Source organism: Engraulis encrasicolus, chromosome 6 (genome assembly GCF_034702125.1).
Source record: "Engraulis encrasicolus isolate BLACKSEA-1 chromosome 6, IST_EnEncr_1.0, whole genome shotgun sequence".
Taxonomy (NCBI): Eukaryota; Metazoa; Chordata; class Actinopteri; order Clupeiformes; family Engraulidae; genus Engraulis; species Engraulis encrasicolus.
The window spans coordinates 27,605,501-27,621,627 of record NC_085862.1 but is presented as its reverse complement, the minus strand read 5'-3'; the positions used below and the strand labels follow the sequence as shown (position 1 = coordinate 27,621,627).

General features: G+C 41.0%; 1 protein-coding gene across 7 annotated transcripts in view; it reads right to left on the bottom strand.

Annotated features, from left to right (window-relative positions):
- Window positions 1–15,700, bottom strand: part of eps15l1a (epidermal growth factor receptor pathway substrate 15-like 1a) — a 67,011-nt gene extending 51,311 nt beyond the window's left edge. For 4 of the 7 annotated variants that reach the window (XM_063201132.1, XM_063201135.1, XM_063201138.1 and 1 more), the window contains exons 1-9: window positions 15,644–15,700; window positions 13,882–13,926; window positions 11,559–11,648; window positions 10,833–10,880; window positions 10,616–10,711; window positions 10,342–10,407; window positions 9,626–9,751; window positions 6,478–6,537; window positions 2,656–2,904 (exon numbers count right to left, since the gene is read on the bottom strand). In XM_063201132.1, coding sequence (XP_063057202.1) covers window positions 2,656–2,904; window positions 6,478–6,537; window positions 9,626–9,751; window positions 10,342–10,407; window positions 10,616–10,711; window positions 10,833–10,880; window positions 11,559–11,648; window positions 13,882–13,926; window positions 15,644–15,670 — 807 coding nt within the window. In that variant the 5' untranslated portion in view covers window positions 15,671–15,700. The remainder of the gene's footprint in view (window positions 1–2,655; window positions 2,905–6,477; window positions 6,538–9,625; window positions 9,752–10,341; window positions 10,408–10,615; window positions 10,712–10,832; window positions 10,881–11,558; window positions 11,649–13,881; window positions 13,927–15,643) is intronic. The other 3 variants (XM_063201133.1, XM_063201139.1, XM_063201136.1) reach the window with 2 other exon arrangements.
- Between the last annotated feature and the right edge of the window lie 427 nt (window positions 15,701–16,127).

Genomic DNA, 16,127 nt, shown 5'->3' with positions numbered 1-16,127 from the left:
GCGCTTTAAAGTAAATCGTTTTAACATATTGCAAGTACACTTTTTCTAAGTGCACCATGATTGTACTTCACCCAAAAATCTTCAAAGTGTGCTTATGTCACAGGTGGGGCGCGCGTTTGCTGGCCGCGCCCACTTTGATACTACTACCCTGGGAGTTCACTGCACAACACCAAAAACCAAGACACAAGTTCCAGTTTTCGTTTTATTTATTTACCACCACTGGATTAAAAGTCAAAAGGGGTAGGCCTAGTTGTCTCTGTCCATTACCCACGGGGGAACCCACCCACGCCCAAGTCTGAAGTCTCCAATGGAATGCTTGGACAGTCCAGCCACCAAGTCCATCCGTGCGGGGGTTGCGAGGTGAATTACACTGCAACGGGGGCATGGCACACACGTTCAATCGGGAGCAGCTGGCGGTGATGAGAAGCTATGGGAGTTCTTCTGCGTAGGCCCGGAATAGCTGGTTGGTCTTCAGCAGTCTTGGGTGCGAGCGAGAGGAAAAGAGAGAGAGAGAGAGCGAGAGCGAGAGAGAGCGAGAGCGAGAGCGAGAGAGAGAGAGCGGCGCACTCACGGCGCGCAGTAACCAGGCGAATACGAGTCACTCATCTTCACGGTGGGGTGCATGTCCATCTCACCCCTTTCCATCGAGGCAGGTTCACCTGGCCGTCACTCTGATTGCGGACTACTTCTGGGCACTATGCCAGTCGCGCTCTCCTCCGAGCTGCCAGTTTGCCTTCTGATCCATAGGATCGCGTCCACTTCTCATCCAACTTCTCGTCCAACTTCTCGTCCCTTTCGCCTGGCTCTGTCCGGTTACCGGTGTCCGACGTCTCCCATCTTGCCGCTCCACTCTCGCCTCTCTCTCCCCTCAGGATGGCATTCTCGCAGTCATCTCTCCTTGCGGCTTCCTCCTCACAGTCTAGTTTCTTGCTGTTTAAAACTCTGCTCACCAACCCACGTGCACCAATCACCTCCATCCTCCTCACCTGCGCTCCATTATCCTAATCATGCTCCAGGTGCATTACATTGGGAATGAATGACATCTAGGGTCTTTCTCAAATGCTAGGCCAGTGTCCTTCCAAGTGTATCAGCCTAATTAGTCACACCCAGTGATTGGATACCCTTTATTAGTCACACCCAGTGATTGGATATTCTGTAGAGTTCACCAAAAAGTATCCAATCACTGGGCGTGAATAAGTAGGCTCATACACTTGGAAGGACACTGGCCTAGCATTTGAGAAAGACCCCTAGTTTTCGGTTCACTTAGGCCTCAATTGTCACCCTGTGACACTTATACAAAGTGCATTTACCCATAATGCACCATCATGCATGTCCTTTCATGCAATGCAGTTCTTGGAGGTAAATTTCTCAAACAGAAAGCCATTCATCCTGAAGGAATATTTTTGGTTTGCATGAAAATATTACTCATTGTTATATTCTGTGTTTATTGTAGGGGTTTTTAAAATTTAAAGTGGTACACAAAAAATGACCATGTTCCCACCATCATTATGATGGTCACGTATATGTTCTGGTATATATAGGCTCACACTTCCCTCAGTATCTTGGTTGAAGGTAAGTTGGAACTAATTGTTCAAACAATGAGTATGGTGTCATCATTAATCATCAATCCATGTGATCAATTGCAGGAAGGAGGAGCAAGATTGAAAGAAAGTGAAATGTGTACCTGAAATCTCTGTAACAATGCAATGATTGTAAATGTCACTCATGCTAAGCATGCATACTGTAAAACTACTGTGACAGTGGTTGTGTGTAACGTACAAGCTCTGAGAACCAGCATGGATTGTAATATTACATTTATATTATTTCATGTACTTGGGAGTGTACTGTAAATACACTTCAAGCATACCTGTTATATATTTACAATACTTCATATGATATACTTTTTACAGACTTAAAATGTTCCAATGTAGTCCAAAGAAGCATGAAGTTAATATACTTTTATTGAACTTCTAGTAACAATAGAATGTTATAGAAGTGTACTCAAGCACACTCTTAATGCCATACGAATGCATGAAAAGCGTGTTTGGAGCATACTTTCAAAAGTATGCTTGTAGTGCACTTAAAGTTGTCCAAAAGCGGTGCCAATTTAGCATCCTCAGTGTGCTGCAAGTGTGCTGACGTACTGCTTTAGTAGTGCTTCAGCGCACTAATAGTGCAATGAAGCGCACTTTAAATCGCTGAAAATAGTACACTTTGTACTAAGTACGGTCAAAAAAAGTACACTTTAAGTATATGGGTTTTTCACCTGGGAGTACATTAATGTGCAGTGTGATAAATGTTTCCAGCAAACTGGACTGAATGACTCATTGCAACCACTGCTTCGGTTTGGTGTAGAGTAGTATTTCTCAACAGGGGCTCTATAGCCCCCCATGGGGGCGTTTGGGTGCTCTAGGGGGGCATTGAGAAGGATACACGGCGCGGGGGGATATTATCAGACAGGACTGTGGAGGTGTGACGGGGAAGGGCCGGCAGTCGACCACGGAAGGACCCGGGTCGGGTCGACCACGTAGCAGACGAGTGCCCTACCTTGTATCACCATACAAATACATAAAATGTGCATTGAATAAATGTTTCCAGAAAACTGAACTGAGTGACCCATTGCAACCATTGCTTTGGCTTGGTGTACTGTAGTACCTGTGAGCTGGACTTGAGGGTGTGTTTGGGCGAGAGGCTGCCGGCGCTGTTGAGGGAGTTCATGCTGCCGTGGGAGGGGGTGGAGCGGAGGCTGTCTTTGGGCGGCGGGGGGCTGGCGGGCAACCCCGGGGGTCCCGACCCCGACAGGGAGCTCACCGACCTCTTCCTCTTGGAGGGCGGGATGAGCGAGGAGGGCAGGACCGAGGGCACGGGCTCCTTCTCCAGGGCGCGGTACACAAGGTGCATGGCCTGTGGCATACGTACATAGCATGGGCCAGTTGTTTTACATCCAAACTTGTCATTATAAAATTATAAACGTCATTATACTTAGCCCACATTTTCATAGCACTGGCCTCTGAACATCAAGCAATGCCTTACTGGCTCATAATTGGACATGCTAACATAAAAGGGTTGATATGCATTCTATCTAATACGGTAACACTTCACAGTAACCTTCCGCATAAATGGTTAACTAATGGTTAACTAATGGTTTGTTGTGCATCTATAATACTATTATAAGTATTGATATATCATTATTAAATCAGTTGGATAACACTTACAAAACATTTGCTAATGACAATAATAAATTAGGGCTGCACGATTATGGAAAAAATTATAATCACGATTATTTAGATCAAAATCACAATCACGGTTATTACTCACAATTAAGCACCAGAGCTTATGTCCCCACCCCCCATCAATTTCCGGGGCGACATAATAGTCCAGCGGATTGGTGAATTGATCATGCACTTTTGAGTAAAAGCATGAAAATTGGTACACATATACCTCTTCCTATGCTTATTAATATAAGCGTTGGAGGCGTCGCGAAAAATTAAGAATTTTCAAGATGGCCGCCAAATCCAATATGGCCAACCCAAATTAATGAAACTACCTGACACGTAGTTGTAAAAGCATGAAAATTGGTACATATATCCTTCTTGATATGCTGATTAATATTAGCATTGGAGGCGTAACGAAAAATTATGAAATTTCAAGATGGCCGCCAAATCCAATATGGCCAACCCATATTAACGAAACTACCTGACACTTTGTAGTAAAGACCTGAAAATTGGTACACATGTCCTTCTTAATATGCTGATCAATGTTATTGTTGGAGGCGCCGCGAAAAATTCTGTATTTTCAAGATGGCCGCCAAATCCAATATGGCCAACCCATATTAGAGAGAAACCATCATGCACTGCGTCATAAATGCCTCAAATTTGGTAAATACATACTCTATGATGTACCTATTAATGTTAGAAATGGAATTGTTGCGTAAAACCAAAATTGAAATGTTCAAAATGGCCACCAAATGAAATATGGCCGACCCATATAACAGGAATTGTATAGCAGATGAGTGAATCCATTATGCACGTAGTAAAAGCATGAAAATGGTTACACAATTCCTTCTTTTTCAGCTGATTAATATTAGATGTGAAAAACACAGAATTTTCTAAATGGCCGTCAAATCCAATATGGCCAACCCATATTAACTACCGGGCACTTTGTGGTAAAAGCATGATAATTGGTAGCCTACACAGTTACATCTTTATGTGCAGATTAATATTAATATTAGGAATGGAGGTATGAAAAAAATATCAGAATTTTCAAGACAAATCAAACATGTTTGACCCATATTAGTGAAACCACCATGCACTTTGTAGCAGGAGCATGCAATCAGCACACATACTGTATACTTAGTGATGTGTACAATAATCTATAAGGGTTCACGTGAGAAAGTTTGTGCACGCACACAGACACACACAAGTAATAGTCCTAAAAAAGATTACTCTGAAAGTGATCCTAACATAGCCTAATTTCGAAACATCAATACCAATGTTATATATATATAATAATATGTAGTGTTACATATTGTGTTACAGTACTGAAACCAGGGCACAATTTGCCGTGAACGCATGAAAACACATGTATCTTTTTATTGTATTAACATCATCAAAGAATAAAAAGAATTTTCAAGATGGCCCCACATCAAATATGGGCAACCCATAGATGCATAAATGGGCATAAAATATCCTGTATCTATCTCAGTATACATTTTTCTGTACTTGTAGTAAAAACATAATAACATTTGTAGTCTTTGATGAGTCAATAAATATTTTAGTCACATTTTCAATGGATTTGATACATTTATCATCGCAATAAAGTGTGCACAACCATCACTCAAGTACTGTAAGTAACAAAACAAAATCTTGTCCCCCCTCAACATGGGGATTAAATCAAATCTTATCAACTTCACCTTGCATATGACGCATAGTTTGCATAACTTGAACTACAAATACAGAAATTTGGGTTAACCATGAGCCAAATCTGGCACACCATTATTATAGCCAAAAAATGAATCCTAATACTGTACAAGTAAACTTTCACTCAAGGTTACTCAAATTTACATACCCTGAGTTGACTTTGCACCAACTGTGCCATTCACTGTTCATTCAAAGTTCGTGTGTATCTTTTAATTAAGCATTATTGGCAGTTTGAATGATGTTGGCCATAGGATATACCACAGCCTGGGGAATCCCATGCTGCTTTGCGCAATCGTTCTGATCTGAAAGACAGCATGGATTCCATCCCTTAGCAAGGGTACCACATCTTGGGCTCCATTCAGAGAGCGGGGTGGGGTGGAAAGGCAATGACTGCAGTTTGTTTGAATAGATACAACTGACACGATTGGCTTTGTGCTATGCATATGCCAAATGAAACATTCGTAACACCCAATTAACGGCCATGGGTAATTTTAAACCACACCTTTCCTATGAGAAATTGCATATGTAACCTCCAGAGTATCTCACTTGTGAGATCAACTGGTGTTAACCAGGCAAGACATACCCATACAACATGCATGGGACAGGATTGCCGTTTGTTTGAAAACTTTATAGTAATTAATGATTGGTTTCTTTTCTTAACCATGTCTTAACCATGTCCATGAATTGACAAATCAATTGAACTTTCTGTCTAGCAACCTTGAAAGCTTGACCCTTTTGAATTTGTAGTTATGAGAGGCATATTAAACACAAGGCCTATGCAGTCGTCACTAACTGGTAGAGGTACTGTATATCCCACAATGTGCCTGGAGGATTAATTAATATGGTTTGGCTTCATTTGATTTGGCGGCCATCTTGAAAATTCGGGTTTTATCTGCTATGCCTCCATTTCAAATATTAATCAGCATATCAAGAGGTAAATGTGTTCCATTTTTCATGCTTTTACTACAAAGTGGGTGTTAAATTAAAATTCAATGGTCTCATTAATATGGGTTGGCCAGATTTGATTTGGCGGCCATTTTGAAAATTAAACTTTCTTGCAATGCCTCCATTTATTTTATTAATCAGAATATAAAGAGGTAACTGGGCACCCATTTTCATGTTTTTACAACAAAGTGTGAGGTAGTTTCATTAATATGGGTTGGCCATATTGGACGTGGCGGCCATCTTGAAAATACAGCATTTTTCGCGGCGCCTCCAATGATAACATTGATCAGCATATTAAGAAGGACATGTGTACCAATTTTCAGGCCTTTACTACAAAGTGTCAGGTAGTTTCATTAATTTGGGTTCACCATATTGGATTTGGCGGCCATCTTGAAAATTCTTCATTTTTCGCGACGCCTCCAACGCTAATATTAATCAGCATATCGAGAAGGATATGTGTACCAATTTTCATGCTTTTACTCAAAAGTGCACGATTAGGCCCTTTTGTGTGTCTAATCCGCCGGACTATAATACCTTACCATTAGTTAACAATTAGTTAACCAATTAGCGGGAGGTTATTGTAAAGTGTTCCCTTTACAATATATGTACATACCACTGCAAATTCGTCTCTGTCCAAATGTCCATCTTTGTCAATGTCACTGAGGTCCCAAACCTTAATGAACAATAAAATATATTTCAATCATTTTTGTAAAGTATTCTTCATATCACTTTTCAATATTTTCAAAATTACCTCCGCCAAGGAGGTTATGTGATCGCCTGGGTTTGTGTGTGTGTGTGTGTGTGTGTGTTGTCTGTGTTCGTTTGTTCGTTCACTGCTATTTCACTGCCTGCCACAAGGTGCGCGCAGTGATCACTGAGCACCGGCGTGCCTGCGCCTTTCGCAACAAGAAACAGGGAGAGACTCTCTCCTTTGCCGCCTTCATCCGCAGGCAGCAAACAATCCTGTCAATGAATTACCGAAACAGGGAGAGACTCTCTCCTTTGCCGCCTTCATCCGCAGGCAGCAAACAATCCTGTCAAATGAATTACCACCACTGCCAAAAATATGGAATTTGTGATTGTGTAGGCCTATATGTTATTATTGCTGTTTCGAGATGGACAGTGACCACCCCCGCAGATTGTTTAGGTTCACTGCTGTCGAATTAATTACGTTGTCAAAAAAATGGAATATGTGACCGTTTAAGTTAATGCTGTTGTGGACTGTGACTTAGGTTCACAATGCTGTCGAATTAATTTGGCTACCTTTGCCAAAATAATTTATGAGTCTGTACGTTCATAATGCTGGTAAAAGTCATTACATCCCCTTCGCTACATTTAAAGTTAACCCCAAGTTGTTTGCGAGATGGGCAGGGATCAGAAAGCCCGACAGCATGCATGATGGCCGAGTACTGGCGAATATTCCACACGGGTGTGCTTGCGCAACTCTAAGCAGTAAGGAACAAGGTGGGAGTGTCTACTTTCACGCCAGCTCCAACACCGGTGCCATCAACCTGAAAAGTTGCTCATCAGCAGGCAGTCTACAGGCTACACCCTCGATGAAGTTAAAGGGACACTGTGTGAGATTTTGAGTTGTTTATTTCCAGAATCCCATTCCCTAATGTTACCTTTTCATGAATACTTATCACCACCATCAAATTCTAACTATTCATTATGACTGGAAAAATTGCACTTTTCATACATGAAAAGGGGGATCTTCTCCATGGTCCGTCATTTTTAATTTCCAAAATTAGCCATTTTTAGCTGCAAAAATGACTGTACTTGGACCATACTAGAAAATATTTGTTAATTACTTAGTACACTTTTATGTAAAGTTCAAATTTGGCAATAGGCAGCCCAGTTTCAATGAGCAGCATAGTTGCAGTACCTTTTTTGACCATTTCCTGCACAGTGTACCTTTAACAAACAATCCTGTGAAATTAATTACCGCTGCCTAAAATATGTGTGAAGTGGAAGTGTTGCGAGATGGACAGTGACCACCGTAGATCATTTTGGTTGACAATGCTGTCGAATTAATTAGGTACTACCATCGCCACAGTTGCGAGATGGACCAAAAAGCCCGACAGCAATGCCCGTGGACTGATTAACAACAGCGAATAGTTAGCCTATTTTACATGAGGAATACGAAGAAGGAAATGCCGCTTCTCAGCCGACAGCGCCAAGACCAACCAGTGGCCCATGAGAATGATGCATATAGGCCTACCATAGGCAAAAAATAACCTAACACTTCTGGGGTTGTTTCAGTTTTGTTGGTCAAAATCATTACATTCCCTTCAATAATTAGGCTACGGTTCTATTAGCGCGTGATCGCAAGCTTTCAAAGCGGGTTGATTTTTACCTTTTGCGCACAAGGTTGGTACGCTAAACATTCGCCATGATTCTGAGAGGGATGTTTAGGTTTACGACGATATTTGATTTTAATTTTTCATGAGGCTTAACCCTATCCAGACCGGGGGGGGGGGGCTAAAAGTGCCCGCACCAACTTTGATGTCGTATAACTCCTGAATGACTTAAGCTATGACTACGAAACTTGGTGACTTTTCCTAAAATGAAGTTGGCTACAATGTGATACCAAAAGATTAGGTTTATCGTTTTTGTTGTTGCCATGGCAACGGTTTTCTGACAGGTACGTCTGACCAAAAATCACTGATCTAAGTCTCATCAGTGTACCCTTCTTATTGCATACTACTTATGGTATAGTTATTCCATTACATTAGCATAACATTAGCCTACCTAATATAATATTAGCTTAATAAATTATCATTAATTTATGCTAATTTATGCTAATGTATGCTAATTTGACGACGTCATCACATTTATAATCAAATAGCTGTTTTTATCGTTACCAATGCACATTTCACCTCAATTTTATTTCTTCTTTTTATTTCTCATTGCTTGTGTGTCTTATGTAGATCATGCCCTGCAAATTTGGTAATAATGTATCCTGTTGTTGAGGACTGACTGCTTGCGGCAATGTTATATGAAACCGAAGCCGCTTTGCCATATCTACGACGTGATTTTGTCAAGTAATTTTTCACATTTTTTTACATTTCCATGAGCATCAGAAACCCTTGTGAACATTTGAAGTGGTCTGATGCACATAATAAGTAAAATTGATGTGCATTACCCAAGTAAGATGGAAAATACAATTCGGTGACAATTGGGGCAATAAAAACAGGAAATGATGTCATAATGACGTCATAATACCCAATAATGACACCAAAGTTATGTCAATCAGAGATTAATGGCTGAAGATCATCCCCTCCAAGTTTGGTGGTCATACGCCATTCGGTTCCTAAGTTATGAGGGGGGGGTCAAAAGAACCCCCCCCCCGGTCCCAGGAATGCCAAAAAAGCCCGGTCTGGATAGGGTTAAAGCACTCTATATTTAGAGCAGTTAACAAGCAGTAGCCTAGAGGTCCTATTTCTCATATAGGACCTTCATTACAAAAAGCAGGCTATTGCATTTTGGTCGACGTTCATCACTCTATATTTGGGGCCTATAGAACCGTAATCACACAAATTCCAGTAGATAGCCTATGTGTGACATAACCTTAACCATAATTTGGTTACAACTTGATTGATTATTTATCTGAACACACTAATGGTGTGTATAAACCTGCATAAATGACACCACATCATCACACTATTATCCTATGTGTCTAAAAACAAACTGAACTTCCTTGGCGGAGGTCTGCACACTCTGGGTGCTTTTCTAGTTGATGTATTGTAACGACGCTTTACCTTTCCCAGCACATCCAGAGGTAGTTTTGAGTTCATAAGAACGGGCTTTACTTTATCTCCAGAGAGAAGTCCATTGACTGGTGCAAGGCTCTCGAATATGCCATCAAACTTGCCCTTCTCTTCAGGCTGTGGATAAAAACAAAGGAAAAAGACGAATCAGACAGTGAAGGGAAATGGAGACCAGGGGCCTCTACTAAGAAACTGGTTCAGGAGTAAATTAAGAGGTAAATCATCTAATAGAAGAGCCTGAAGTAAGAAAATTAGGCCTCCAGGCTCTTCTATTTAGGCACATTCAGGCCGACTGAGAACCGTGCCGGTGCCCGTTCCCGCACCTAATAGCGAACCGGCCGCTGTGTTCATGCCACATATTTTAGCGTTCGAGAACCGGAAAGTTGGTTCGCAATGCGAACCGCAAAATACTAGGTTTTTCTCAGCGAACCGTGACGACAACGTGGCCGTCAGCAGGTTCATCCGGGTTACACAGTTATATGCAGAAAAAGTATAGAGCCCGGTATGAACACGGGCGGTTCACAGATAAGCACTTTAGTGCCGAACGTATCTGGTGCAGGCACCACCACAGGCTCCGTTCTGGTCTGCCTGAAAACACTATTAGAAGACCTCTTAACTTTACCTGGTTTACTCCTGAACCAGCTTCTTAGTATAGTCACCAGCACATCAACCATTTTAAATGATTTCAAACGAATGAAAAGGCTTACCCTCACAATCCAATGGATTTCACTCGAAGCTGATACTGTACTGAGAGACGGACTGCTCGAGTCCTTCTGCAAACACAGCAGAGAAACACACCACAGACAAAACACACCGTCATCCCAAACGCCTGATCTTTAACAACTGATCAGTTTTTGAATAACAACTCTACCAATCTCCAACCATATTTAAGTCAGTATAGAATTAACAAAAACACTGAGCATTATTCATATGTTGGTTTTTTTTCCCTCCATCTCGTCAACAAGAGTCATAAATACTCACAAATTTTGGCGGAGCAACTGTGAGGTTGAGGCTGGACAGGCTGACTTCTTGGCCACCTTGTGCACATGCTACCAACCTCAACGCAACATAAAATCCCTGAATCAACAGAGAAAAAAAAGAACAACCAAATCATTTCATGACATGCTAATAAAATAAGACTGACAAGAAAAGCAAAATCATTTAACAGAATTCACACTTTATTTCATTTCACTCTTACCTGTTTGTCTAAGAAGCCTTTTCCATCCGGATCTGCTAAATCCCATATCTAAGAAAGAATTTCTAAGTCAGTTTCGTTCCAAATAACAACACATGTAAGGTTAGCCGGTTACCCTCTTACTAAAGTCATTCATAAAGACGGTCCTGAACGGCCAATTGAAAAATGATTACTGGGGGGAGTACACAAAAAGTGCGTCTTATTTCACCCAATCACCAATATTTGGTCACGAGTCACGACATATAACAGTCACTGTAGTGAGGGCCGAATTCAGTAGAAGTTTGAAATGTGTGTCATTGCCCAGCCCTCCATTCATCCCTTCCCCGTTCGCTGATTGGCTGGTTGTCTGGTAACAAGACTAAAACCCTCCCAGAAAACCTACGTAACGTGGAAGAAAAATGTTTTCGACAGGAGCTTACATATGGCAATGCCAGGCTAATATTTCTATTCCATTCCTTTGTCACAAACTTCCCAACCACATTCAAAATGCCCCTTCACTGGCCAAGTTTAACTAACACCTCAAAACACATCTTTTCCTGGAGGTCTTTGGCTGCTAGTTCCACAAGCACATGCACCTACGCGCACGCGCACACTACTGTATACCATGTTAAGTGACCTTAGGTGTTTTGAAAGGTGCTATATAAAAGGAAAGTATTATTACTATAATTATTATTATTATTATATAAGGCTATACTGATATCTTATTTCTACTATTCTCAAAGCACCCACCTTCCCCAGTGTCATGTCCGGCAGCCCAGACTTCTTGAGAAATAGGGCTGCTTCTGTTGGCCCTACTCTCCCTGTGTTCCCTGGATCAACCTAACAAGAAGACAATTAATTGAGTCCATCGAGTCCATTGAGTCCATCAAGTTAGCTTTGTTGCTTGTTTACCAACACACATACAACATAGAAAACACAATGATAGAGCTTACTGTGGCATTACAAAAATAGCTTAGAGTCCCATTGAACTACAAACTATACTGTAAACTACTTATTGAACACTATAGCCTACAATAAGACGTACAACACATTATCATAAGTTACAGTGGTGCTCATATGTTTACATACCCCAGCAGAATATACACTTTCTTGGCGATTTCTCACAAAATATGAAGGATTACACAAAACCTTTTTTTTCACTCATTGCTAGTGACTGGCTTAAGATATTTATTAGCAATCTTCTGTGTTTACTCTTTCAAAAGCATGATCACACCCCAAACTACCCAAATGACCCTGTTCAAAAGTTTACATACCCTAGTTTCTGATGCTGAATATGGCCCTGTTTAACATCAAGGACCGCTCTAAATTGTTTGTGGTAGTTGTGGATAAGGCTCTTAATATTCTCAGATGACAAAACAGCACATTCTTCCTGGCAGAACGGTTGTTTCCTATAATATTTTTGGGTGTCTTGCTGGAACCTCTAAACTAAATTTGAGGTTTTCCCTGAGTGGCTCAATGATGTTAAGATCAGGAGAGTGAGATGGTCGCTCAAAAACCTTCATTTTATTCTTTCTGAAGCTAATGACAGGTTGATTTGGCTTTCTGTGTCGAAATATTGTCATGTTGGCACTGTTGGAATTTCAGTTCAGAAATGCAATATGAGGGGGTTTGGTTGAAATCAAGCCATTGGGCAAGGGAATCATTGCATTGCAATGACCATTGCAAGGGAAATTGTTCAGGAGGCATAGGACAACCAAAAAATAACTTCAGGTGAAATATAGGACAACATGAAAAAATGTTTTGAACTGTACAGCAAAGAGGCACTTGAGGAAAGATGGGCTGTTGGGGGTTGCCAGGAGAAAGCCATTACTACAAAAATGCAAACATGTTATTTTGCATATGATACACCAAATAGCATAGTGAGAAGCATCAGAATGCCTGTGACAATGTCATTTGGAAAAATGAGATCAATATGGAACTTTTTTCAGCCACTATTAACAGTACCATTTGGAGAACAGTCAACGGAGCCTATGATGAAAGTTACACCATACCCTTCTGTGAAACATGGTCATGGACCACTGATTTCATGGGGACATTTGAGTTACAAATGCATTATACTTTTGATCCATACTCGCAGAATGATGAATACATTGCCCTGTGAAAAATACTGGAGGAAACTTGACACACATCAGCCTTGAAACTGCACATGGTCCATTGTTTGGACATGCCAACATGACAATATTTCAACACAGAAAGCCAAATCAACCCGTCATTAGCTTCAGAAACAATAAAATGAAGTTTTTGAGCGACCGTCTCACTCTCCTGATCTCAACATCATTGAGCCATTCAGGGGAAACCTCAAATGTGAGGTTCCAGCAAGACACCCAAAAATATTATAGGAAACAACCATTCTGCCAGGAAGAATGTGCTGTTTTGTCATCTGAGAAGAACATTAAGAGCCTTATCCACAACTACCACAAACAATTTAGAGCGGTCCCTGATGTTAAACAGGGTCATATTCAGCATTAGAAACTAGGGTATGTAAACTTTTGAAAAGGGTCATTTGGATAGTTTGGGTTGTGATCATTCTTTTGAAAGAATAAACGCAGAAGATTGCTAATAAATATCTTAACCCAGTCACTAGCATTGAGTGAAAAAAAAGGTTTTGTGTAATCCTTCATATTTTGTGAGAAATCGTCAAGAAAGCGTATATTCTGCTGGGGTATGTAAACATATGAGCACCACTGTATATCATGGTCACATACAGAGTAGTTCTTCCATTAAATGTGAGAAATAAATTATAATGCAAAATTGTAATACTTGAACAGTATTGCATTTGCTGCTATTGCTGTAGTGCACTGAGCATAAAAGCAACTGTCATTGACATATTAATTCACATTAGTTCTACAACTCACAAAGGTTTGGAAATGTCAAGAGCTTAACAGCAGCTGTCAACAACAGTAGTAGTAGTAGCAGGCATACTCCTCACAAACAAGATCACACTGTATGTTCACATTATAACATTAACAATAACATTATCACACATCATAACAGTTGTATTTTCAAGTATTTTGGATGAACTGATAGGAGCTTAATGCAGGCCTAATCTTACCTGTCTATAAAAATTATCATACATGGGGTTCCCACTCGACAACTGCTGGAGAGAGAAGGCTGTGTTTAGAACATGCATGACACAGGCCCATCTACATGCAGATCATGTTTTAACAACCCTGTCGTTCGTGCTTAGCCTCAATTAATGGCAAATGTAAACGTTGTGTGTTCAACAGATGGTGAAGTATTTCTTACTACAAAGTACCAAGAGTGATTGTAAACTGAGCCAGTCGCAGCTGGTAAATATATTAGTACTAGAACTAGAGCTGGGAGCTACAGCTGTCTTAACGATATCCAGATGAAGGTGGTAAAATTTGCCATCCTGGCTAATGCAGCTAGCCAGCGGTAGCTAATGCCTCATCTTATCGGCATACAGACTGAGACTCCCAACGGAGTTCGCTCCCGGACGTGCGGTCCCCGGTGTTTCTATCACTCCCGGACTTGCGGTCCCCACCCGATTATATTTCACGTATTATCATATACTGCCACATACAAGCAATTTAGGGTTAGGTTTAGGTTTAGGTTTAGGGTTAGGGTTAGGGTTAGGGTTAGGGTTAGGTTTAGGGTTAGGGTTAAGGTTAGGGTTAGGTTTAGGGTTAGGGTTAGAAACAAAAAACTAACATCAACAAGATAACTGGCTCCGTAATATGGCGGTGGTACCGTTAGTCTGGCTAGTGGGAGCGAGATGAAATGGGAGTGTAATGAGATGGGAGCGTGAATCTGGGAATCATCTCATCTCATTCACCCAGCAAATGTTCATTCAGTTACATTTGAGGGCTAGACTTGCCACTTGACGACTGCCTTTAGGAAACACACCGCTGACAGTTTCACCGAAGCGTTCATGGCCTTCAGCATCTTTCGCGGTGGCTATTAAGTACAATAAAGCTTGCCAGCCAATATGATTTATTCAGCAAGGATGTGATATAAAGCTGGCTGGAGAACACACCGGAGTAACGTTACTGGTGGAAGGTAGACCAACTTCTAACTTAAACTGTGTGGAAAATACTATAATGAAAACAATACAACACCGTTTATTAACGGGATGCTACTCAACATGTTGAAGTTACATTCAATTCCGTCAGTCTAATGATAATAAACCCTAATCCAAGTTTCATGGCTAAGAGGATGGGCGAGAGTGGATAAAATCACCATCCAAGCTATCTAGCCGGGGATGTCATTTCATACTCGCGTGCTAGTTTTTAACCTCTAAGATCCCTGTAGCATTTTCCTACACTGTGCATGTTGACAACAATTACTCCTGCAAATACCATTAACATGTGCATCACAGTAATGTCACAAATTGGTCACGCTGGCTACTGCGGTCAAGGTAGCAAACATTAGCGGTAGCTTGCTACAGAAATTAATGCACAGTGATGGATTTGGTGAGCTAGCTAGTCGTGCGATGCAAGATGATGCTGGTGGTAATGTGTTCACACGAGCTGGATTGCGTTTGCAACGCACACCAGGGAAAGCATACAATTTATAGAAAATCATGCCTAGCTCATGTTAGTTTACATATTCTTGATCACCTAGGCATTGGGTGGCTAGCTAATGCGGCGATACAGATAACGGTAACGTTATTCCCTTGCTAGCCTGATTTAATTAGGCCTTGACCCATGTCGTCAACAAGATAGGCAAACACATCTTGGACAAAGTCTTACGACAAATAACAGTGTTGGGCACAAATGGCTTTACAAACCACCCGTTGTGATTTATTACGCACGATCCTATTTATCAGAATGAATGCATTCCTTGCCATTTACCTGGGTGAGAGATGTGAGGGCTGCCATCTTCCCTGTTGCTGCGGGAACACGCACACCCTTCGGAAAAACACCCCCCAGTGGACGAATGCCTTGATGACTCCCAGGGTCGACTGAATGGAGTGTCTGGTGAGCTGTCAGGAGTCAGGACCTCTCATCAGTCATGGATTGGATTTAGTTCTACTGTAATAGCTAAATTCCATAGTTCAAAAGTCTCCTCATAATGTTCACATAGCTGTATCATAATTATTCCTTATTTAGGGAATCCCCTTGAATGAGCTATTTTTCTGCAATGCGCTGATCATAACAAATAAAAAATACATTCTGGAATAAAAATGAAGACAACAAAAATACCAGAATCGTAGGCCTATACAAAGATGTTTTAAAGGCCTAAATAATTCCTGTAATGCATATGCCTATTACATAAAGCTAAAACACTACAATATGCATGATTTGGAACCATGTTAGTTTATTAATTGGTAATAAC